At 40.2% G+C, this 26,503-nt stretch overlaps 1 protein-coding gene across 2 annotated transcripts in view; it reads right to left on the bottom strand.

Annotated features, from left to right (window-relative positions):
* Window positions 1-26,503, bottom strand: part of nhsl2 (NHS-like 2) — a 161,506-nt gene that overhangs the window by 28,071 nt on the left and 106,932 nt on the right. For both annotated transcript variants that reach the window (XM_067579881.1, XM_067579882.1), the window contains exons 2-3: window positions 19,350-19,595; window positions 71-213 (exon numbers count right to left, since the gene is read on the bottom strand). In XM_067579881.1, the coding sequence (XP_067435982.1) occupies window positions 71-213; window positions 19,350-19,595 (389 nt within the window). The remainder of the gene's footprint in view (window positions 1-70; window positions 214-19,349; window positions 19,596-26,503) is intronic.

The raw sequence follows: 26,503 nt of genomic DNA, 5'->3' as shown, positions 1-26,503 counted from the left end.
ACATGACTGAGTGTGTGTGTGTGTGTGTGTGTGTGTGTGTGTGTGTGCGTGTGTGTGTGTGTGTGTTTACCAGGAAGATGAAGTCAGGCCTCTTGTTGTTGAGGGAGATGGGCGATCGGCTGAGCGAGGTGGACGTGTCGTCGGAGCTCTGCGAGGACGGGTGTCGGAACGTCTGACCGGTCAGCTTGGTGTCGTACAACTGCTCCTCAAAGTCTGCACACACAAACACACACACACAAACACACACACACACACACACACACACACACACACACAAAAACAGTGAGGCACACGTTAGTATCAACTTTCCGCAGCACCGAAACGACAGACATGCACAGGAGAACAGAATCGCACTGGCACACACACGCAAACGCACGAACCAAATTCACACACCTCAAATATCCTATTTGCATGGCCGAGAGCAGAGATCTGGTAGGACTGCTGCTTTGCATCACCCCGCAGCTTCCATCCAACGTCTCCTGGTGCAACTTCTACCGAGGAACCTTAAAAGACTCCTTAAGTTTGTTTTTAATCCTCTCTTGAGCTCGGCGCTTTCTTTCTCTCCTTTCATTCATTCCTTCTCTTCAACCTTTTCCTTCTACCTTCACCTCCTCTCGGACTTTCTCTCTCTCTCTCTCTCTCGATATCTGACTGTTTCTCCCTCTCTGGCAGCTTAGATGGCTCTCCCTCAGGCCATTGTAAACAGATTCCTAACCCCCACCTCCCCTTCTTTCTCCCTGCAGACACACACACACACACACACACACACACACACACACACACACACACACACACACTCCCCCCTCACAATCCCTCAGCCAATCCTTTACCCCCAAAACACACTCCCAACTCACTCCCCACTCTCCACTCATCCCTAAAGCCCCCTAACACACACAAACACACACACACACACACACAAACACACACACACAAACACACACTCCAGCACCATCCCGCTGATAGCTTTTAATGGAAAGGCAGTCAGTGAGGTATGGAGTACTGGGTTAAACTTGGTCTCTGGGACAATATGGATTCCGTCCTGGTGGCGTACGGTTGCTTAGCAACACAAGAGGGCGGGTGACAATGAGCGGTGCATGTCAACACCTCCTCAACCAAACCAACCCACCACAGAGGGGTTAATGTCAACTTCAATGTGTTGAAATGTAGTCGTAACTCTGACCCACACAGCAAAAACTAAAGGTGCTACTTGTAGCATTTTAGCATAAATAGATAAATAACTCAACAATACACAAATAATTACCATAGCAACCAATAATTGAAAAGATTTTCACAGTGGGAGTGAGAAGTTTGTTTTTGCTTTATGGCACAAAAACAGAAAGACGGTGCTGTGAAACACCAATGGCTACACCATGTTTATCTATTTATCACCAGCTGATAGCTTTTAATGGAAAGGCAAGTTTATGCTCTTAATAAACTAAGTGAAGGAATTTACCAGAATTTACTACTAATACAGAAAATTATCAACTGAATCTGCAGTTCTGCTCAGTTGCACAGACCAGTTTAGCATCTTTCAGCTCAGTTTTCATTCATTAACATTGTTTACAGCCACAGGAGGCAGCAGTTAATCAAAAACACCCTGATAAACCCAGTGAATGCTACTGTACCTGCCTAGAACCAAACCAGTAATATATATTGGACTTACATTTATTAGGTGTCATGGAACGCCACTCCAAATTAATGCTAATTGTTGCTAACAGTTTGCGAACACATTGTTTTTACAGCTAGCTCCGCTGCTCTCAAGTGGCCAAAAACTTATTTAATGCAAATTTAATCAAAAATAAATGTAATTCTATTAGAAAATAGACAAAAACAAGTCATATACAAGTGGAATATCCTCATTGCCCTCAGCCTGGTTGGTCATTATGTAGTTAAATAAGACTGCTGAATTAGCTTGCCTTTATTTTAGCAACTACATTTCTGCAAAAATCCATATGGCAGAGTAGTAAAACATAATGGGTGATGACATCTGCTTTTAAACTCTATGTGCTGTAACGGACGCTGAGCCTGGTAAACGCATTGAAACATGCAGGTAGTTTAGTCCACGGAAAGTTTGGCAGGTGTCAGATTTCAGCAAGTGCAGGCAACGTGGGAGTGTTTTGGAGCGGTGAATAGAAATGAATATACATCAGCAGCAGCACCACAAAAATACAAAAAACAGATAATGATGTGTTTTTTAACGAGGGTAGGCAGTCCACCCGCCCACAGATGTTGTGCAGTTTTTTTTAAAATGGCATTTGGGTTCATTGCTGTTGATATCTTCCCTCTGCTAAACTAAAAAAAAAAGTGCCAGATGCAGGAAAATGTCTCAAAGAGGAACTCACTTGTTCTAAATGCAACTATGCCTCTAAACTTCAGAAGAAACACAAGTCAGGATGGATTAAGACGATATACTAATGTATGTCAGTTGTCATTTACAGCTCAGACAATGTGCATTTTGTAGGTTATCCAGTAGAGTTTGAAAGGGACATATAGGTAATCCCTCTACTGAAGCAAAACCTTGATAATGAAACACTCAAGTGACAACTCTTCCACAGGATGAGTATCACACGTCGTACGTTGCTGCTTGTTTTGTGTACCTGATGTGACACCTAAAAACAAATTTCCACCACATGTTGACGGTTAAGTTTTGTTCTCTTCTGCTTTATGTGGCAAATGCGGGCGAGGTGGAGTAAACGAAGGTCAGAAAGAGAGAGAGGAAGAGAAGCTGCCTGGGTGGTCGATTCGCTGCACAAGTTCGGATGGTTTGGATGCAAATTTATTAGAAAAGTTTGGGGACTTTTTTTGGGGGGAGCATGTGTGCCAAGTATGTGACTACGTAACCTGCGTCCTCTCAGCCCGGAGGCTAGCATTCCAGTGCAAACACAGACCAATTTAATCTGGTTGGAATCAATGCTCCCACACGAGAAGTTTCTCATTAAGCCCAATGAGCATCATGTTGGCTCATGTTAACTTAGAAACAGTTAGTGTAATACGGCTGCAACATGACTCATGTTAGCTGAAGCAGATAAAGTATACTTGCATTTATTTGGCTCTATCTATTGGCTTTTATAAATGCTTAATTAATCATTTATTTCACTTTTGACCTTCTGGAAAACAGCTGCAGGGCATCTAGAGCAAAATATACACCTGCAGACTTGATATAAATGCTTTATTGATGACTTTATAACTGCAGAGGACTTCATAACTTTTGTTGTTGGCATATTGGAAAGTGGAAAAACCAGTGAATTTACCTAAAGTTAATAACCGCAGAACTGATAACTTCTTTAAAAAGTAATAAACTCATTATCTTTTATTAAAAGAATAGCGCCAAGAGTTAGATGAGAAGATTGATGCCACTTTTGTGTGCACAGTATGTAGCTGGAGCCAGCAGCCTTGTTAGCTTAGCTTAGCATAAACAGTGAAAACAGAAGGGAACAGCTAGCCTAGCTCTGTCCAAGGCTAACACAATCAACCTGTCAGCCTCACAGCGATGCCAAGACTCCCTGAGGATACTGCATCCTGCCAAGAAATATTCTGCACACAACCCCTCATAAAACCACTATTTGTTGTTTTTACTCTTAGGTATTTGAATGGATTAAACAAACATGTACATTAGTGAGCTTTAAAGGTGCTGTTTTGTGGATTTTGTCACCTTCCCCTGTTTCCTGTCTTTATGCTAAGCTAAAATAACTCAGCTGCTGGCTGTAGCTTTATATTGAGTGTACAGACATGAGAGTGGTATCAATCTTCACATCTGACTTGCAAGAAAGCAAAAATGTCAAACTGTCAAACTATTCCTTTAATGACTTAATCAGGTAGAGAGATTTTTCACAACGTAGCAACTCAAATTTGTTCCTATTAATGGCTAATAACTAAATACAAAGCGTTAGTAAGTTATCTGTTGTCTATTAATAAAGCCAGCATATAAACTTTTTATGACTTGTGACTTTGTACCCAAAAAGCAACAAAGACCTTTGAAGGAAAAACTTCATAACCTAAAGTACTGTACAGTTACATAAGATCTTTAAATATACATGTGAAAGTTTCATTTTTGTGTTTCAATGACTCTGGATTTCACTCAGATTTTTTACCAGTTTGTTCTTTGGAACCACTACCCTTCAGTTTGTAATTAAAGTTTGGACGTACTTATTCACGATGACTATATAAACTGAGAATTTGTTTGCTCACTGCCGTTTGCCAATATCTCAGGAAGCTATTAGACGTTGCACGTTGTAAGTACTTGCTTTAAGGAAACATATCCCTGGCTATTTGTATTCATAGAGGCATATTACACAACCAGTGCTCGTGATAGAGAACTGTCTATTTTGCAGTGTTAAAAATAATTGATTAAAAAACTGCCTGACTGCTGCGTGCAAAAACAGCAGGATCAGCCGGTTAGTAAACAGTGAGCAGAAGCCAAAACTCATCTCATCCAGACTGCAGCGACCCAAAGAAGTGAGGCATCAGCAATACTCTGAAGACACAGGGGGTAAACAGACTGATAAAGAAGAGTAGGAGGAAGAGGTGGAGGAGGTGATGGAGTAGCAGATGGAGATGATAACGATGCAGAGGAGGAAAAACATGGGGGAAGAGAATGAAGAAGAGGCAAAGGAAGGAGACAAGGCGAAGAAAAAAAGAAACAGAGGGAGAAAAAGAAAGAGGCTGAGAAAAGAGGAAGAAGAAAGAACATGAGGATACGTGATGAGGAAGAAGCAAATGAAATATGGGAAAAGGAAAACTCATTAATGAGACGGAAGAAGACAAATTATCTGGAAGAACAGGTAGAAGAAAAATAGCAAACAAACTGAGAAGAATGGAAAAATAGAAAGTGCAGAGAAAAGATAAATCAACACAGAGCAATAAGAAGAAAGAGGTTGGACACAGTAAAAATGATGAGGAAGAGGTAGAGAAAGAAGTATGTGGTGATAAAGAATAGGCGGAGGATGTATAGATGGAAAAAAAAGAAGAGAAGAAGCAGAGAAAAGCCAGCAGATGTAGGTGGAGAAGAAGAAGAAGAAGAAAGGAAAGCACACAAAGGTAAAGACGAGGCAGTGGAAGAGGTAATCATGGAGAAAAGGGACAGAAGAATCAAAAAAAAAAAGGTTAAGCAGGGACCAAAAAAAGACAAAGTAGGTGGAGGAATAAGAAGAACATGGAAGAGGAGGAGGAGGAAGAGGTGGAGAATTCACAAAACAACATAACACCAGCGAGGAACCAATCTGTCAAAAAAACTAACAGCACTAACAGGGACGGAGATGCTAGCAGAGTTGGCTCCGGACCGAAAGGTGGGTGACTGGGAGATAAAAATAGGACCCAACATGCTTCTGATTAATCTCACATCCAAAAGTGCCGAGGCTTCATTTGTTCCTGCAGCACACATGGTGAGTTAACACACTAACAAATAAAGGCACCACTATCTAATAAGGCATATTGCTTTATTCAGTGTTAATAAACAGTTTGTTTGAGCTTTAAGCTATAAGTCATTTATGAGAAAAAAAAACCTCTGGGGTGCCATTTGGTTGATATCCTCCTCCAAATTAACCCACTTTTTAGCCACTTTATTCATTTTTTTTTGCCAAACGTTACAGTAAAAGAGATTAATACCACTCAATTAGCTTAGCTTAGCATAAAGACACCTCTAAAACCCACTAATTAATACGTTGTATCTTGTTTTTTGAATCCGAACAGTGACGTAAAGGGGAGTTAAGAGCTCTACAGTACTTACTGGTGGGAGCATTGACTTTCCAAAACCACCACAAGACCACAGAAGTGCTAGATGTCAAGAGTGTACACCATGTAATTCACTCTAAAACCACATATTTTATTCTAGTTAAGATCAAACGTATTCATTGGTGAGCTTTAGAGGTGTTTAGAGGTCTTCCGGCCTTTTTGCCAAACTAAGCTAATAGCCTCCAACTCTAGTTCTAACTCTTGGAAAGAAATGAAGATAATATACTATTTCCTATTTCCTTCAAACTATTACTTTAAAGAGGTAATTAAATTGACAAGGAAAGTTATGTAGGAGGAGGATTAAGCCAAAAGATTATATCACAACCTGGCAACCAAACCTTTGCTCTTGTAAATGGTTTATTACTGATCTGTTAAACATTAACAAATTACATTTTAAGAATTACAATAAGTACAAAACCTTATAAGCTATTAGAAACCGATACCCACATTTGTGTATTTAAAAACAGTTCTGAGGTACTTATACTTTACTTCAGCAATTTCATTTTATAGGCAAATATTGTTTGTTTTCAACTTGAACAACTACAACATTAAAATGTGGCTTCCAGTGCTTCCACTGTAATAAAAATCCAATAATATTAAATACAGGAACATGCCAGGCAACACTATGCTGCTTATTCAATACTTTTACTTGTGATACTTTAAATGACTTTCACTTCTAATACACTGTTCTTACAATGTAGTATTGCAACTTTTACTCATGTTAAGGCTCTGAATTCTTCCTCCAGCACTGCTTATGTTACATTTTGTTATCTTACACAGCCACCTGCAGACTTACCTTGGCAGACTTTTAAACTACGTGTTGTTTTCCTGTTAAAATCTTTCCAGTTTGAAAACAGCCACTATGATCGGTGCGCACTGACCGGCAGAAGCGGAGTCCAAAAGGCAGCAGCAGTAAAGCAGCGGAAGGAGAGGTGAAGGTAAACAGTTGTAGATCCATGCGTCAGATAACGGCCGAGCTCCACTGAGTGCAGCTCAGCTACATGACTGCAGGGTACTGTGGTGGGAAAACGAGGGAGGAGGAGGATGGGGGAGGCGGGATGCTATTGGTGTGCGGGGCGTAAAGGTATGCCAGTCACTCCCACTAATGCACACACACACATTCAGCAATTAAGGATGACCTTCCCAACCCCCTTCTTCTGTCCCGACAAGCAGGCCAAGTACTCATGCATCGCTAGCTGGTATATTGTGTGTGTTTGTGTGTGTTTGTGTGTGTGTGTAAATGAGTATATCACATTTAGGAGTTTATATGCTGTGAGTGCATAAATGTGTGTGCTTCAGTCGTAACCCAAAAATGTGTTCACTTGTGGACATTTGTGCAACCTTAATGATTTAACAACTCAAACCTCAACATGTCTACGTGCACATATCTGCATCTTTCTGCGTCTGTGTGTGTGTGTGTGTGTGTATGTGTGTTTGTGTGTATACAGTGCACCCATTCACAGAAAAAACCCAACCACCCTTGACAATATGCAACCCGGTTGTGTCAAATTTGGGTCACCCTTTCTTCTCCCCTGTAGGAAGACAAAAGGGGGGAAGACAGAAATTAACAATACCCCTCTTTCACCGCAGCCGCTGCATTTGTTTGTCTGTGTACAGTCCGTGCACGGATATGCATGTGTGTGTCTGTGTGCACCCATGTGCATGTCATGTCTTCATCCTTGTGATTTAACATGCACAATTGATCAATCCATTACAGGGGAAAGGGGTTTGTGTTGTTAGCGGATGTCTGTGACCTAGAAGGACAGACTTGGCGGTTAGTGGCCTGGTTTATGTTGGTCATGAGAAACCGCAATGAGGGTTCTGATCCAATTATCGGGCTCTCCTTTATGCAGGCACAAATTTGGGATGTAGCGCTTGTCGGTTTTTCAAGAACTATAGTATTTGCAGATTTTTTCAAGCAAAGAAAACGGACTGAAAACATTTTCTGAGGGTGAAATTGCTTCTACAGTTTGAGGTCTTTGGTCTGAACTGACATGGGAGCTCAGCCACAGTGAAGTAGTTTGTTTAACTAAAATTCAGCCTGCCCTGAAGGTAATTTTCCTCCTGTTTTGTTCAGTTCCTGACTTAATTCTTTCACTTTCATTTTGACTTTTGTCCTTGAAAATCCTGTCACGCCTCAGCCTCACTGCTTTTATTCACAATCCTGTTTCAATCCCTAATAAGGGAATTTCCCATGTTCAACCAAAGAACCTTGGTAAGGCAAAAATACATAAGACAGTACTATAGGCCTCCATCACCTGTACTGGTCAGGGCTATGTGTGGCTGATTTTCTGAAATGTATCTTGAACAAATAACCAGGCCTTATGACCCTGGGTCAAAATTGTATCTGCATATAAAACAACTGTTAGATCCATACGTGACGCTTCTTTTTCTTGTCCTCCACTGCTGTCTTCTATCCCAAAGAAATCTGGTATTAAATGGGATCAGATATCCTACTCTCTGAAATAAGCTGCTTTTTTTAAAATGATCCCAGGTGGATAAAAGCACTTGGTCCAATACCAGCATATATCTGGTTGCCAGAATCATAATAAGTATGCTTGGTTTAATTCAAGGAAGCCATGGCAGCCTCAAGCTAGCCCAAATACTGCTAAACATTCAAACTCTGCAGCCATAAACCCTAGTCAAATCTGGCAACCATAGATGGTCCAGTATCGGCTCAGATTTGGTCCTCCAGCACTACAATACCAACAGAGTGGTGGAGTACACCAACACTGACTGGGCGTTAAGATTGAAAACAGCATTGTGTTAGAAAAACACAAGGGGATGCACAGGTATTGATGTGTTTCTTCAGGCACCTGTGAGGCAATGATATACATTTAAGGAAGTCCAATTTGAGTAGGTCCATGACGCTGCAGGCTTCTTAGACACCAAAACAATAGACCACAGCAGTAATTTGATCCTCTGTTGCACCAGGTAGATGACAGTGTTGCCCCATTCGTATCTACCAGTGTTGTGTGCTTGCATGTATTTGATTGGCAAATGCAAATGCATGATGAGTCAAATGTTGAGCCCCTCATTTGTATGGCGGAGCCCTCTGCTGTTGGCACCTCCATTACATCACAACATTTAAATCAATGAGGAAGCTTTTGTTCACATTGCGTTCATTTCTGTCCAAACACGACCTGAGACACAATCAGCCTGACTTGGTTGACTTCCTGAAAATTGCTCTGACTTCTGGGAAACTTCTAGAAAACCACACCAATACAAGTTTGAACACTGTTGTTTACACTGCTGGGCCAAACAATATGAAGGAATAATGTTTCATAAATTAAATTTAAAGTGTTTCAAACATGTCCAGGATGAGCATTTTCTTATTTACAACAATCAGTGAATAACAATTCAGAACTATATTGTATTCTTCTCCATCACTGCACAACTTCAACTCAGTACTTAGCTCAAGAACACTCATACTTGTCAAGTTTTCCTTCACACTATATGAGTCTTGCAGAGAGTTTTTAAAAACTTTCTACAGATTCAAACTGGTGACATTTCCCTGAGGAGTCCACTCCTCTTACTGTACCTTCAGGCTGCTGTCACCTCAACCTCGTGTTTGATCAACGCTTTGTTCACTCAAGATTTTGGCACGTTGGCTTATATGCAAATGCAGCTGAATCGCTGCATTTAAGTGTGTCACACTTCAGCCAGTATATGTGAAACTTCTCTAAAGCGCCCCTAAGGAAAGAAACAAGACAGACGAGTTTGTCTTGCCTGATTTGCAGTGATGTCACTCCAATGAAAAGCTTTACGGAGAGAGAATCGGAAACAAAGAGACACTTGAGACAAACTGACTCTTTTTTTTTCCTAGAGAGAAGTGCAATATTTTGTGGCTCAGAGGCAGACAGACTACCAGATTACAAAATGTCATTCAGTAATAAAAGTTCAAACAATCTATAAATGCTCTAAAAAAGGGCTCCCTTCACTGTCAAAGGTACTGCTGCCGGCTGTATTTCAGTGTGACAACAAGGACTCGTTTGAGGTCTCTATTATTGAGCCAGTCCTGGCCAAAAATGCTAAACGCCTGCTTAAATTTAATGCTGCGCTAACAAAACATTTGCATAAAATAATTGCACAAGTCATTAAAAGTGGCATGTACAATATTTTTCCATGTAGAGTCAGTTAGGGACTAAAAAGCTCTGTCAGTTCAAGTTCATTTGAATCAATACAAGAATAAACAGAGTGATAGTATTTCAAAGAGCTCGGATGATGAGATCTTTAAAAAACAGCAAGTAACTTTAATCAAAAACCATATTCCTAAAAAAAAAACATCTGCCTGACACTCAAATAACATGCATATTTTACAAGAAAGAGTTCAAAAGCTCTGTCATAATCACAATTACTCAACAGTGATTAATTTACAGACTCGTGAACATATTTGGGATTAAACTCTGCTTGTGAGATTATAAAATGGAAACCGCACAGTTTCTCCTGCATCAGCGCTCTGCACCTGATCAATGCAGCACCTGTTCGATAATGAGTGTTGACTACAGCAAAACCTTATCAGCCGGCGTACATCACAGCTAGCATTGACTCAGACCTTCTCTGACACAATTAAAGGGCCGCCGTGACATTTTATAGTCAAGTTAATGCAGACGGGGGGGAAACTTTATCAGGCCGCTTGCATCGCAGCTGGCATTGACTCAGAGCTTCTGTGACACAATTAAAGGGTTACTGTGACATTTCAAAGTTCGGCGGGCTATATCACATCACCTTGCATTGTCCACGGTGAGGAAAGGTTGCAGCATTGGCACTTGAAGTGAGGAGAGTGCTGCCGCCTCGGATAAGATACTATATGATCAAATGAAGCTTACTGATCCGGAGGGCAAAGAGAATAAAGGTAATAAAAGGTCACATTATCTACAATCATAAAAACAGACATTAAGACAGTCAATTTAATCATATTGAATATGTCCAAAAGTATTTGGACAGTCTCAGGATGTTTTCATGGTTTGGTTTCTTAATGTTCAGCATGAACAGGAGGAATGTTTACAACGAGGAAAACCTGTTTCAGCATTCATCTGGGTGCCTGACTGTTGTTTTAAGACAGACTTGAAAAATTTTGAAGCTTTCCTTTAATTCAGATGTAGGGAAATCCTAATGCTACAACGTAAGATGATATTTTAGACAATAGAGTTCTTCAAAATTTGAGGAACAAACAGTTTTGGGGAGGGTCCTTGTCTTTTAACCTGACAATGCTACCGTGCACAAAGTCAGCTAAAGAAATAGTTCTCCCAGTTTGGTGTGGAAGTATTTGGCTGACCTGCACAGAGCCTCAACCTCATCCAACACCTTTGGGATTAACTGAAACACCAAAAGCAAGTCAGGCCTTATCACCAAAATCAATGGTCGACGGTCACTCATGTGTGTCATGTACAGGTCTTCCTGCACGTTTGGCCATGTGGTGTATCTAAAATCACACAAATACCTTCAACAGGAATTGATTTTAGAAATAGATAACACTCACACATTCGGACACTCTTATCTCAGGCCCACTGGTTCCAGCGTGACCAAAAAAAGTTTAGATGAGAGCTGTTGGCCAACAGTGAGAGCGTCAACATGTGTGTCTCGAAACCCCTTCGCCGATCAAATGCTCTGAAGTGCTATCGCTCATCTTCATTTATTCAGCGGGTATCTCCAGTGAAGAGATCTGATTCCTAACTCAAAATCAAATATTCCACATACATAAGTCTCAAAGCTGGGCTACTAATGTGCATGTAAACACTGTCTGTAGGTTACTAATACATCAATAATATTCTAGATATTGAAACTAAGATTTTCCAAACAGTTTCCTCCAGTTTCTTCATCATGTTGGACCTGCCAAAACTGCAAAGCCGCCCGGTGCAGCTTTGAATTAGTCGCTGATTCTTTTTACATGACACTTCAGAGGAGGAACTACTGGAGGAGTGATCAAAAAAAAAAATCCTCTCATGCTTCATCCTCCCAGAAACTCTCCTCTAATCTAGCAAACTAGCGCTTGCCCAACTATTCTCTCAACCTTCTGATCAGCGAAAAGGGAACAAAATCACATTTAACTGCATAAACGTTAACTCTCCCGGCAGGAGAAAACAGGAAAACAAGACGTTTTGAACAAAATGTTGACGTCTGCTATTTAAATTTGTTAACTCTGTTTGTCTTCAGTGTTAACACGGTGGACTATTAGCCAAAAACTTGTCAACAAGGCCTTCAATGAGTTAAGACAGCTGGCAGGATATATTAATAAAAACTTCAGTGCACAGTTAATAACAGTAAACATAATAAATGCAAGGTGATGAGCTTATGGCCATGCATAAATAAAACCGTAGTTATCACTATCATCCGTACTGGAGGCTCATATTATATCCAATGCATCAAAATGAACCCTTTCCTAATGTTAAAATGCCAAATAACTACATGTAAGTAAACATTTTACAGCCTCAAATTACTTCTGATAGGTTTTTTTTTGACACTGCCAATTAACGTGTCATAACAACACGTATAAAAATGATTAAATCAAAGCCGTGTGTAATGACGATGTAAAAACGAGGATTGTCATTACAGGTTTGGCTCTAAAAGCTGCCAAAACAAACCCAAAAAAGCAAAATGAAGTGTCTTATTTGGCGAGCGAGCCGACACGAGCTGCCAGGAAAGCTTCACACTCACACTTACTCACAGATTGTCTACAACTCTAGTAAAGTTCTGCAAAAAAAAAAAAAAAAAAGCCCACTTCAACTGGAAATTTCATCATTAATGGAGGAGCCAAGCACTCCCAAAAAAAAAAGAGCAGACAGCGCTTAAATAGCAGAATTATGCAGCAGATTATAACTCATATAGAAGTAGGAGTGAAATCACGTCTTTCTTCGTGGAATATATCGTCTGTATAATTCAAACAAGAGTCACACTGTGAGATTGCAGAAAAAAACCTCTTAAAAAATATGTGTGAATTTGTAAAAAGCACATTTACCTGCATTAAAGAGGACGACAGGGAAATGTGTCGAGTGTTGAGGAGGTGGTGAAGTATGAATATTTGAGAGTCGCTTAATGGATTGTTGTAAAATTACAGAGCAAACAGCCAGACCGGCTGTAATGGATGACTCTAACTAAACTTCAAACATAAAGTTCACTGTTAATGTGAAGGAATAATATGAATATGTAGCTATTGATTAACAGAGTGAAGAGAACAAAATACACAATGCAAATCCGGCTTGCTGTAATGGAAAAGCATACATTAATATGCAGGGTCGAGTGCAGAGGAGAAGCAGAAGAAGAAGAAGAAGAAGTGTGAATCTTCCTTTTATCAACTTATACAGAATACAATATATCTGCCTGCAGTGGAGCACAATACTGAGCTTTAAATATATAATATATTGCTGCCACACAGAGCAGAATATGAATATTTTAACATAGCAACCAAAAAAAAAAACTTTGATCACAAAATGTGCAGATCTCATTATGGTAAATCTTAATGGAAAATAGGAACTGTCTATAAAATGAGTTTCGATCATAATACAGGCTGTTAATAGGAGCCGATCGCTATTACAGTCTAAAATGTGCGGATTCTGCTCATAAATTTGAATGAAACTATAAGTCAGTGTGCAGCACAGTATAATACTGAGCTTGCAAGGTGCTGCGCTTAAAGGTTCCCAGTGGAGTTTTTGACCTCTCGTAGCACTACGGAGAGTTTTTTTACGAGCGAGTCGCCCCTTTTCTTTGTTTCATGCACGCACACGAGGATGCGGATGACGCAATACACAGTTCTACTGATCATTTCACACGATTCCCCTTTGATCTACAGGTGGCTGTGATGCTAGTTAAGCTAGTAAACATGGATGATGCAGGATTTAAAATACTTAATAAATGCGGTTTTGCAAAATGAGGAAGGAAATGGATTCAACACATTTGTTAAATCATCAGGATGCACACAAACACACAAGTAACAGTGAATGTAAACATAACTTTTGTTTGTTTACAGGAAAACTCCTCAGGGCACCTTTAAGGCATGAATAATAATTTAATTTATTTGTCTAGCAAATAGCAACTTTCACTTATTAAAATAAACATGTTAGAAAAAATGATATCCATACTTTACTGTTACCCAATAAACATTAAATGAGTCTAGAAACCAGAAAATAATGTTTTATAAGGAAGTGAATCCATCTGCATCTTAGGAAAATATTGAGTTTCATTACTGAACATCAATAAATGTATAAATATACATTAAGATTACATGTAACCGGTAACATTTTTCATTGTAGCCACATACTTGCTGGTGTATTACATCACATAATGCTAACTGGCAAAGGCTAATGATAATTACTGCACTGTTTTGTGAACCTGAATCTAATTGGGATTTTATAGTCATACTGGTGTCTAACAACAGAAACACAACAATGTATCTGTGATACCTTTTGGACAAAATAAACAAGCAGTGATAGAAGTGACTGAAAGCTGATCTACAGAACATAAAATAAACATTTATCCTGCTAAGTGGACGCAAATAAAAAGGTTCTGTTCTGCCCAAATGTGTGCATCCAAAATCAAAGAAAATATGATTAAAATATACATATTTTGTCCTCCTAACAGTGTCCAAATCAAACTTGTAACTTGCAAAATGAGATCATTTCCTTTCGCTTATTTTAACACATTTAACCGATCGAAAACAAACACCAGATTGCGACGCTTCAATGAGTTTCCCCTCCAGGACTTGCAAATGTGTTTAGAAGTTGGCGAGCGACAATCATTAGTAAAACAATCTCAATAGCAAATCACTCTAATGAAAAAGGCTCCGTGTTCATAAAGTAGAGAGCCAAAACTTCTGAATGTTTAATATTCATAATGAACAGGCTGGAAAATTACATTATACAAATCAATATTATTTGTTTGGTTTCTATTGAAGAGCAAAAACTGATGTAAGGAGACTGAAAAATGACATCTAAATGCCTCAATATGTTGTATGTTTATGTTTATGTGGCTTAATGAATTACGACTCTTATCTATCCGGAACAAATGCTCGATCGACATTGTTATAAGGCCTCAAAACACAGTAGCGAAAGTAACTAATTACATTTATTCAAGTACTGTACTTAAGTACAATTTTGAGGTATTTGTACTTCAGTATTTCCAATTCATGCTACTTTGTACTTAAACTCTACTACATTTTAGAGGGAATTATTGTATTTTAATACATTTATTCCACAGCTATAGTTACTAGTTACTATTCAGATCGATATTTTATACGTAAAACATGTTATCATCTTTATAAAATAACTATAAAATGGCATTCTTATAGATTAGAGTACCAAACTGTGAAGTTTAGATTAGCTTCATGTTAAAAACTTTACAATGCTGCTTACATGTACATCAATCAATGTTAATAAATGAGTATTAATATTCCAATAATATATTCATATTAAATATAACACTCTAAATGGGGACAGTTTGCATTATAAGTACTTTAACTTTGATACTTTAAGTACATTTTGCTGCCAATACTTTATGTAAGATTTTGAATGGAGGATTTTTCACTTGGAGTATTTTTTACTTAAGTAAAAGATCTCAGTGTCACCGCTGTCAAAACCTCAAAAAGAGAAGGTTGTAGGAGGGGAGATGGATCTGTCAGTAAAGTGTCTGACTTTGACTTGTGAAACTTCTTTTCATTTCCAGTTTTTTAACAGCCCAACGTTGACTTCTTTTAACCGTGAACACGACCTTTTCCCCAAGTAGTTATTCTTAAACCCAAACCATGACCTTTCCTTCACCTTACACAAGTAGTTTTTGTGCCTAAACCAAACTAAACTCTCACTATAGCAGTGGCAGATCAGGAAATGTGCACTAAAAACACAATATGACACTAATACGACTTGCTTTTTAAAGGCAACGACATATTTTGGTGTTTAGTTTGGATGACTTGTTGAATGTAATCCTCACGATTAAATCATTACTTACACATTAATTGCAATTAAAGACTTACTTATTAAATCAAATTTGCTCATTAAAAGAAAATTTGCACAATCAAGAATAGAAATCCATCATATGAAGTCCCCCTCGTATGCTAATCTTTCTATGGTTGGGGTGTTGATGATGAGAAGGGAACGCCGGCCAGATTTCATCGTTGCCCACTTAACAGCAACAGTGAAATAAATCTCGCCGCCCGTGTAAAGCCAAATCTCGGCAGCAAAACGCAGCAGATCTGTCTAACACCGGAGGACAACAGCCAGCTTCATAAATATGGAGGGCAGAGTGTTGAGGAGTGGGAAAGAGTATGAATATTTTACTGAGCTGAGGCCAGTGGGGGACTGATGGTGAGGATGGCCAGAGAGAGAGAGAGAGAGAGAGAGAGAGAGAGAGAGAGAGAGAGAGAGAGAATACAGCTGGTTGCTTCAGTGTTATATAACACACACCCAAGCAGATGGACACACACGACACAAATGGACACTGGTATACAAACTGAAAACATACACAGGAACATACTGTTCGTGTGAGTCAGAAGCACACACACACACACAAACACACACATAGGCAGCGATTAACACATAAACACAAAGAGATATAAATGAACACAGACAACAAAAAATATGAATGGCTACACACACACACACACACACACACACACACACACATATTCTCTGTTTGTAACACACACACACTCGTTGGTGTTGTCCACCCACGACTGTGCTTGAATTCATCCATCTTATTTTTCATCATACACAAGAAGCCAGCATGCCTGAGACAATATAACTGGCTTAATACACACACACACACACACACACACACACACACACACACACACACACACACGCAGTATTAAGACATAGCAGTGGAGAAAAAGAGAAAAGAGACAAGGAGAGAGATGTAGGAGGCGACATACTGTACAGCAGCTGCACACACACAAACACATTCAAACAAGGAGAAAGTGGAGAAAGAAAAACTCAATTTTTAACTTCACAAAAATATAAAATATCTGCAGAAACTTTAAACTCCTGAATTGCTCGGTTTTATTGTTTCTTTTGAAAGTCAACGCCTGAAAAAAATGTTGCTTTTTGTGACTTTTTGAAGTCAAAGGATTTAAAAGGATAAAGCTTGTGACATTTTATATTCTTCTTATTGGAATCAAATCCTATGAAAGGACCAAAACCTGCAATAAATTGATTCTAAGTATCTGTTTGTGTAGCAAAAGTCTGATATAGCTTATTCCTCTGTGCCATAGAGCTTCATTATTCTCCATAAAGTATTAAAAGCACATAAGTAGGACTGAGCGATAAGGCAAAAAAAAAAAAAAACCTTGTTGACCTTTTAGTGAGGCTGTTATTGGATGCATATTGTCACCTCCAGATGCTTCAATTAAGCAGAGACATCCACTTTAATAATTAGCTTCAGCACAAGCAGGGCAGAAACTGAAAGTCCGCTAACTACTCTCAGCTCCTCCACTCTGCTCCCGCTGTTTCATTATCTCAACATCAGCCTTCAATCTAGAAACCCATCCAGCTGTTAGCGGCGACCGAGCTGCAACTACGACAGCTCGAGGCTGATGCACGATGCGGAACTATAAGTTAAAGTGCAATGCCGCCAACGGCCGCTAGATGCTGGCTCCAAAAAATCCCTGTTCAACTTCTCTCAATCAATTATTTTTCTCAATGTGTGCTGGTCAAACGTGGCTTCACACTGGCTCCAGTGCAAACTCATAGGTGATGTCACACCTCGTTAAGTCCATCTTTATACAGCCTACAGTCTATGGTAGTGACAGATTGAAAAAAGTACACCGTTCAGTTTACTATAATGCCATCGCTTCTGTAAATAAATCTGTATCTCGTCAACAAACAAAGTGAGCGAAGAGACTTATTTCAGCGTCTCTAGGCGACATTGGAGCCAGATAGCCGTTAGCTTCCTTGAGTGACAAACGGTAAATGGACTGTACTTGTATCTTCCGACCACTCAAAGCGCTTTTACACCACATATCACATTCACCCATTCACACAAATTCATACGCTGAATGGGTACAGGGGCTACCATGCAAGGTCCCAACCTGCCCATCAGAGGAAATGTAATCATTCACACACTGATGGCATCAGGAGCAGTTCGGGGTTAAGTATCTTGCCCAAGGACACATGCGGACTGGAGGAACCGGAAATCGACCCGCCGATCTTCCGATTAGTGGACGACCCGCTCTACTTCCTGCACCACAGCCGGTGTGTATGTACTGTAAGTATTCAAGTCACAGCTATCATCTATGTTACTTTTTAAGGGAATATTAACTTAATTTCTACAGTTTAGACCTTTACACATGATGCAAAAACAAAACCATCAATTCATTAAACAGCCACACTGTTACACTGTATCTGTTCTGCTGCTGTAAATACTCTCTGGAGCACCAAATGTGTATTAATCCGCTGCTGAAAACAACAAATACTCTATATTTACTTTTGTTTTAGTGGTATTTTTGAAAGTCTGCAGTGCCCAGATATATAACTAAATATTTAAGACTAATTCTTAAAGGTTTACGTCTTCAAACCAGTGAGCTTGGAGTCGAGCGCCACAGGCAGAGATGTACAGAGAGACGGACTAACACATTGTTGGTTTTGGTCTTTGGTCTCTCTTTATCTAAATATGCTGTAAACAGACGAACTGTGACGTTATATTTTTGATCAACAAGTGAAGTGGATAAAGTGATTTCATTCATTCATTCAGTCCCTCAGGTGTATGTTCAAGGTTGTCTTGCTGCCACTCAGCTCCCACTGGTTCATTCAGCTAAAAAAAACAAAAAAACAAAAACCCCACTCTGATTGTTTTAATGGACAGGCCGGGCAAAGGGCGAGACGGCATGAGTCACACAGAAATAAAGAAAGAAAGAGAGAGAGAGAGAGAGAAGAGAGGCAGAGAGGAAAAAACCGAGCGAAACAGTGGTACCTGAGAACAAATGGAAACCCTAGTTCCCCTGAGTGCTAATTTGCACACACACACACACACACACACACTGTCTCTACAGACAGAGCAGCATCTTCCATAAACAAGAGATTAATATTAAAATGAGAATGACAGCGCTCCACCTTAAAAAACACGAAACAAGACAGAGTAACAACTAACTGAAATGTAAACACAAAGCCTCTTTCTACACACACACACACACACTTATCAACAGTGTTCATCCAATCCAACACACACACACACACACACACACACACACACACACACACTAACAGATACAACCTTAAATAACAACCCTGCAAGGTGAATCCAACACACACCATCAGCAGTGCACCTATGAGCTAAACACACACACACACTCTACACTACAATATAAACACAATATATCAAGGAAAACCTAACACACACACACCCTCTCACACATCATATCTGCATGCTAACACACACACACACACACACACACACACATTTAAGGCGGTCGACACACACCCATGTCAACGCAGTCCAACGCCACCACACACGCATGTAAACACTTTTCCCACCCACCTCCCGCTTCTGCCTCCATGCCTTTCCCACCCACTCAAAACACAGCACACACTCTCACCCACACACACACACACACACACACACACACACACGCACACACACACACGCCTTCCATCCATCCATCCAATCCCTCTCTCCTCCTCTCCATCCATCCTTACCTTGCAGCAGGCTCTGGAGGTTGAGCTGCGCCTGCTGGTGCAGCTCCTCGACACACTCAGGCCTGCTCCACGAGCCGAACACGTTCACGCTCTGTTGCCATGGAGACCTGAAGTGGGCCGCGCCGCCGCTGCTGCTGCTGCTGCCTCCTCCTCCGCCGCCGCCGCTGCTGCTGTGGTTGCCGTCGCCGTGGCTGCTGTTGCTGCTGCCGCCACGCCTGCTGCTCTCCGCCTCTAGTCCGCTGGTGGCTGGGAGGAGAGGTGGGAGGAGGAGAGAGAGGGAGGAGGGAAAAATGTTGAGAGGAAGTGATGGATGGAGGGAGAGAGGAGAGAGGAGAGAGGAGAGAGGGTGGGGATGAATGGGGGGGGGAGAAAGGAAGTGAAATAAGGACGGGAAATAAGATTATTGGGAGTGAGGTAAGGAGGGAAAAGGAGGAAGAAGAGAGAAGAAGAATAGAGAAGGGAAAAAATGACAGGAAAGGATAGATGAAGGTAGATGGAGGGTGAAAGAGGAAAAGAAGGAAGGGAGGAGAAGGTGGAGATAAAGAGGGAACAAATGAGAAAAAAAGAGAGAGATAGGAAAGGGATAGAGGAGGAGAAAAGAGGGGATGGAGGGAGGAGGAGCAGAGAGACAGGAAGAGAAAAATCACACGTAAATAAAAATGTATGAATTTGCATAACTAATACCCAGAGACGTAGATTACATAACGCAGTGTGTTGTCAGGGAGAACAAGGACCGAGGAGGGAAGGAGGGAGGGAGGGAGGGAGGGAGGGTGAAAGAAAGAAAGAGGGATTAGGGAGAAAAAACGAGGGAGGGATGGACGGGCAGAGAGGTAGAGAGCAGATTTGGAGGGAAAACAGGGAAAGGGATCGCTTAATTAGGAAGGGGGAAAAGGAGTAGGAGGAAGATAGAGGGACGGTTGGTTACGGGAGGCGATAAGAAGAAGGAGAAGGGGGAAGGAGGGATTAGGGCAGGGAGGTATGAGAGGGGAAAAAGGAGACAAAGAGGGATTGTGGCATTAGGGAGAGAAAGAAGAACAAGAGTGGGAGGAGGAGGGAAAGAGGGATGACATTTAAAAGGGAGAAGAACGGGAGGAAAGGAAGGTAGAAGAAGAGTTTGTGTGATTTAAGAAAGAGGCTGGGAAAAAAAAGGAAGGGAGGGAAGGGAATGTCGGCCCCCGTCACTGTCAAACCTCCAACACAAACAGACAATCAAAACAAATCAGCCCGCGCGATCGCAAATGGCCATTCAATGTCGACATGAATGAGGTGTCGCCTTGAATCAGCGCTGATGAAATAATTTGACACATCCAGCAGCTGATAAAACATGACTAACAAACACAGGAAATCCCAGACGTGACAGCAGCCGGTGTCCGACTGAGCGGTGAGCTTTAATAGGAAAACTTTTCATGGGGGGGGGCGGTTGGCGGTAGACAGATATCGAGCTTGTTGTCACCTCTGATTGGGGGGGGTCACGGCAATGTCAAGTGATCATACTGTAAGCTAGAGTAGGCAATCAGCATTATCGCAACAAAAAAAAAAATGAGATGGGAATTTCTCCGCTATTTAGTGAGCCTGCAATTAATTCGGTGGTAACGATTGCTTAAACCACTCGCCAAACTTATAAAACTGATAATGGACTATAGTGGCTGTTATGGTCCAAGTTCTTAAGGCCACTTAACCGTAAAGTATCTCTGGTTTGATTGGTGTTCCACTGAATTAAATCCAATTTGCTTGTGAAAACCCGATGTGCTCTCAAGTCCACGGGAGGCAAGGAGAACGAAAATGTGTTTGAAAGGTACATTAAGTCTGGTACATTACTGACTTGATGTTGTAACACGCACATTATTACCCGCTATCTCATGTATATATGGTCCAAAGCTTGTTTTGCAGATTCATTCGGAGTCACATCTTAGCACCTGATACCATCAAGCATCGTGCGAGACCAGAATAGTCACTGACATTGTTTTTTTTAAAGGGGATGTATCATGCACATTTTTTTAGGTCTATATTTATATTCTGGGGCTCTACTGGAATATCTTTACATGATTGACAGTTCAAAAAACCTCCTTATTTATCTTATTCTGGCTCTTTATGCAGCCCCTCAGTTCAGCCTCTGTCTGAAATGAGCCCACTCTGTTCTGATTGGCCAGCAGCTCCAGAGGCTATGAAAACACAACAATAGTAGTTGGATTTCATTTATTTTTCTCATTCTTTACTCAAAATATCAACTTCTCGAATGCATCTGTACAACTGACCACATCAGCTCGTCAGTTAAGTAGATAAAACATTGCAAACGAAGCGCTCAGGGCAGGTTGAAGCCCTGGTTTTTGACTTTCAGGGAGCATTTTTATATACTTTAACATCAGGTTTTGGACATTTGACCAAGTTTAACATAAACATCCGACATCATAACAGCATATAAATGACAGAAAATCATAAAAAGCATGATATGTCCCCTTCAACAACTGAAAATAACACACTATAAAATGTTCTAACTAGATATGTCTGGTAGCCAAAGGCTAAGTCAGCTAATGGTTTTGTAATGTAATTTAAGAAATAAAGGCAATATGTCACAAAAACATTGGGTGCACTTACACACACGCAAGTATCCTACTGTAGTTATGATCTGGTTTTTAGAGAATCCCAGTCATATGTGTGTAAACATTATATCCTGATTTCAGAAACCTGGTTAAGACCCCGTCCCAGTTTTGAGAAACCAAGATATGATGGCTGTACTCCATGTGTGCAGGTGAGTTGTCAACTCAAAGTAACATAGTAGTTAGTCCGTAAAACAAAATATATGATGGCAAATGATGTGAAGATGAAACCAAATGATGCTGATCCTCAACTGTTGATGTAACTCTCTCTCTCTCTAGACTTTTGAGTACAGAAATGTCTGAGAGTGTCTGAGATGTTGAGGAATCAAGACACACCTGCACACAGATGATCAGAAACCTGGATACTGTTACAATCACATGAATAACCAGGTTTCAATGTTTCATGTAAACGCATATATCCCAAATAAGATCAAAACCAGGATACTGTGCATGTAAACATACTCAATAACTGTCTGTTTTGTACCAAATCCAACGTCTACAAGAGATTGTACAAGTTAAATAGTTTCAAAAATAGACCAGACTAAATTATCTGGGTATATCATGAATACAGTCTCACGCTGTAGAAGTCCACCGCCTTACTTAATTACACCTTACTGTCTTTAGATAATGAGATTTTACAAAACATCCATCTTCCAAAACAAACCAAAGCAGGTTTTTGTCTCTCAGGCTGCATTTCAAGTAAAACTCAATCATTTTTTTCAGTTATATAACATTAAATGAGCTTCAACAGCAGAACAACAGTGACCAAATTAAAGTCAGGTTGATCTGCCCTTTGGATGAGACAAACTGCCCTGTTACAATAAGGTAATTTCCTACGACACAAAGAATACAGCATGTGTCCATATCAGAGTGTTCCTGGGCACAACAATGAAGCACCGACTACCACTCTGGATAAAATGCTCCGGATGAGATCCTCAGCTGAGCACCGAAAAAGCCTGAATTTAAATATCATCTCCGACATGTGTGTGGGAAGTCTCTCTGAGACGAACATGCAGAAACTATCGGAAAAAAAAGAGAAAACTTCGTTAAAATTTAAAGAACACTTAGTTCCCAGCAGACAGGCGTACAGATTCTGCAGCGAATCCACCGGCACTATCACGTCTTGTTTGCTCTGGAGCGACCGTCTCCTCTCAAAAAAAAAAAAAAAAAAAAAAACCCCGTACCGTACTGTATGGAATCACAATTTCACCCTCCCAGCTACCGGCTTCATCTTCCTAAGCTGCTTTCACACAATCGGCTCCCACCAGAGAGAGACACTGTTTATGATACAGAAGTGCATGTCAGTTAGCATCAGCCGCAGAGAGGAGAACAAAGGCGATCATGCATGATTTATAACGTACTTTAGAATAGACTTACTGTATATTCTTACCATGGAGCCTCTTTTTTATTCATTTTTTTTATATTTTGGAGCCTTAAACCAATTCATTTTGGGTAAGTCTACCACTCGTACTTTTCCATTGTTTCTCTTTTAAGCTGATCTGTGTTTACTGGGTGTATGTATTCTGATGCTGCGAGCCAAATATCCCATTAGGGTACTTGAGTTTGACTTAGACGCTCACACAACTGATTATACTTTAAATTTCAAGTCTGCAGTATTTCAAGCAGGGATACAAACTTTTTCACAAACCCACCTACTCTATGTGTCATGACTTGGATGATCAAAAGTATTTCTTTACTTGCTGGAGTATGAAAAATGAATGAATGATCAGAAATGAGCTGTCGTCACCCTTTGAAAACATCAATCAACTATAAAATGGCACATTTAAGAGTAATTAGGGTACTTTGTTAAGGCCTACAAGTAATTTACATCCACAGAATATTTCTACAGACTGGATTCTCTTTAACGAACAGATTATTTCTGCACTGATCTATGGTGCTTTGGAAAGAAAGTCTATACTACATTCCAACAAGTCCTCCAAATTAAATGACCATGCACTCCAGAACGAAGGATCTGGCGCCCAACAACAACATAGTTTATCTGTGCTTTCCAAAACCATTACGAATCAAATGTTTTATGATGTGACAACACTGTAGTTAACGTCTGGTTTGGTTTAGGCACAAAAACCACTTGGTTAGATTTAGGGAAATATCATGGTTTGGGTTAAAATGATCACTTTGTTAAGGTGAAACATGTGGTGTTGGATAAAGCTACTATTTCCATCTCAACTGCGTCACCGCTCCAGGTCAAATCGTTTCTGGGAGACTGACATTACAACCTATTGTGTCGTGTTTCTTGGGAGAAGAGTCTCACATATTCCCCATTTTTTTGTCAGTAAGAGGACATAGAGGAGTGAAACTGTGACTGGAAGCTGCAAGAGTATCTTTAGTGGACATTTACTGCTTCATTTGTGGCACTATTTAAGTGGCGTGTGTGCAGCATTTTAAAAAGAAGCTCAGTTGATGCCAGATGATTGCAGCCTCACTGACTTTTTGAGAGTGAGGTCCTTTGATATCGTTAGCATGCGCATCAGATCTTTTGTAAGCTGCTGGTTGACACTCAGGCATTTTAAGTCACTCTTTCAGATGTTAGGTGAGAATCCTTACGTTGTGTAAGGAAACGAAAGGGTCAAACGTCAGAGTGTTCAAGTTTTTCCAATGTAGCGCTTTGATTGTGGCTATTAAAGAGACACATTTTGTCCCTGCCATGCTGCAACAAATGTGATGTGGTGTTGAGTGCTCACTGGGAACATCTTTTTAAAGCACTGACTTCCTTTTCTCATGGTTTACAATAGAAAGAACGCACTCTTAAGATCGCTCAGAGCAGAACAAGCACCTAAACTGGGCGCTGAAAAAATAAGAAGAAAAAAGCAATGCACATCAGGTTTTATATAGCTACACAAAAAGGAGTAGGCTACAATGTACATGTGAAAGATTATATGTGACGTTATTTGAGTAAGATAAATTTTTGTTCAAATGCTTTAATTTTTATTTAATTATCGTTAGAAAGACCAAATTAGCGAGAGTGATTGGGGATTTTGGACACTGCAAAAGTTGCTGCAATCAGGTTCAATCGGTGGCACCAAACTTCCTAAAATCACAGCAGAAATGTCTTGATGTGTGTTTTTAGGATGCACAGCTACACTTTACTTTTAACTTTACAGTTGCTAAGTCTAATATTGAGTTTTTTCAGATGTGGGACTTTAAAAAGTTAAATATATGATCTAGTGTGTATGTGGGTGAGAGCATGCAGGTGTCTATTTGGGAGAGTTAGGTAATACTGTACCTGCTAAAGTCACACAAGCCTCAGGAGTCTCTGAAAATGTGGCACAAATTACTGTAAATACATAATTTAGACGGAAAGAAAGAGAGGGGGAGAGAGTGCTAACTACCTCAGGTACTGTCATACCTTTGAGACATCACTATTACTGTGGCTGTGTGCCACTGTTCTCACTGCACATCAAAACAGCAAGGAGTCATCATCTACCTAACAAGGTTTTTCACAGACTAGAAGTCTCGTAGGACTCAGGATGAAGTCCAAAACCACCACCAGTGTGGCAGTGTAACGACACATCATGTGGTGTGATTACTACCAATAGGAAGCACTAAAGCAGGACATCAACCAGATCATTAAGCAACTGGTCAAACACAATGACCGGGACTGTGGATTGTTGGTTGAAAAATTCTGGGTATTTCACTACCTCAATAATAAGTTTCTACTCACCATGACAGCTACAAGACATTCAAAGAAGACAACCTTTCACCTGACATGAGACCGCAAAAGAGGACAGCCTGTCACCTGATAGAGGGCCATAAAAGAAGACAACCTGTCACCTCAGACACATGTGATGTATGGTAGCCATGATGTGTCATGCTGTGGGCAAGCTCTGAAGAAATATTCTGCTTTAGAGGGGTGTTGACACTAGAAAATAGGAATAAGCTTTGAGACCACCACTGATTACATCAAAAATAAGAGGAGTAGCTTCACAATCAGATAGAAGTTTAACAATTAACTGGTTGAGAATTATTTTGGACCAATAAGCAAATAATAATCAGTGGGATGATTATGACCACTGTCATATAGCCTAAGCATACATCTGTTGTTGAGAAATTCAAAAATGTCTGCTTTTGCTTGCTTATTCAAACTGGCTAACAAAGACAACCGGCTATACTGAGAATTATGTGAGCTACTGTTACAACAAGTACCTGTCAAAATGTATTTTTCTTTGCATTATTGTGTCAAATCTTTAGTTAAATACTTGTTCCTGGTAAGAAAACACTAGAAACATAAGAAAATAGCTGACTCATGGTCTGAGCGGGACTAGCTAAAAAGTTAAACTAACTAGCTAGCTAGTTAGCTAGCTTGCGAACATTAGCCAGAGTAAACAACCTGTTACTCTGTCCGCTGAAAAGATAACAGAGTAGTTAGCTTGTTAGTTTGACTGTCTGAATTAACGCTAATTAATAAGCCTAGCTTTTGTCTCGCTGTAAGTGTTAGCTAGCTACCTGAGAGATACAAGAAAACAAGAAGGAGCTCTTTTCTGCTAAGTAAATTGACTGTGCCTCACATTATTTTCCCAACACTAAATCAGTACACTG

This window comes from Thunnus thynnus, chromosome 22 (assembly GCF_963924715.1).
Source record: "Thunnus thynnus chromosome 22, fThuThy2.1, whole genome shotgun sequence".
NCBI lineage: Eukaryota > Metazoa > Chordata > Actinopteri > Scombriformes > Scombridae > Thunnus > Thunnus thynnus.
The sequence above is the reverse complement of the archived record's forward strand: the minus strand, read 5'-3'. Positions and strand labels throughout refer to the sequence as shown.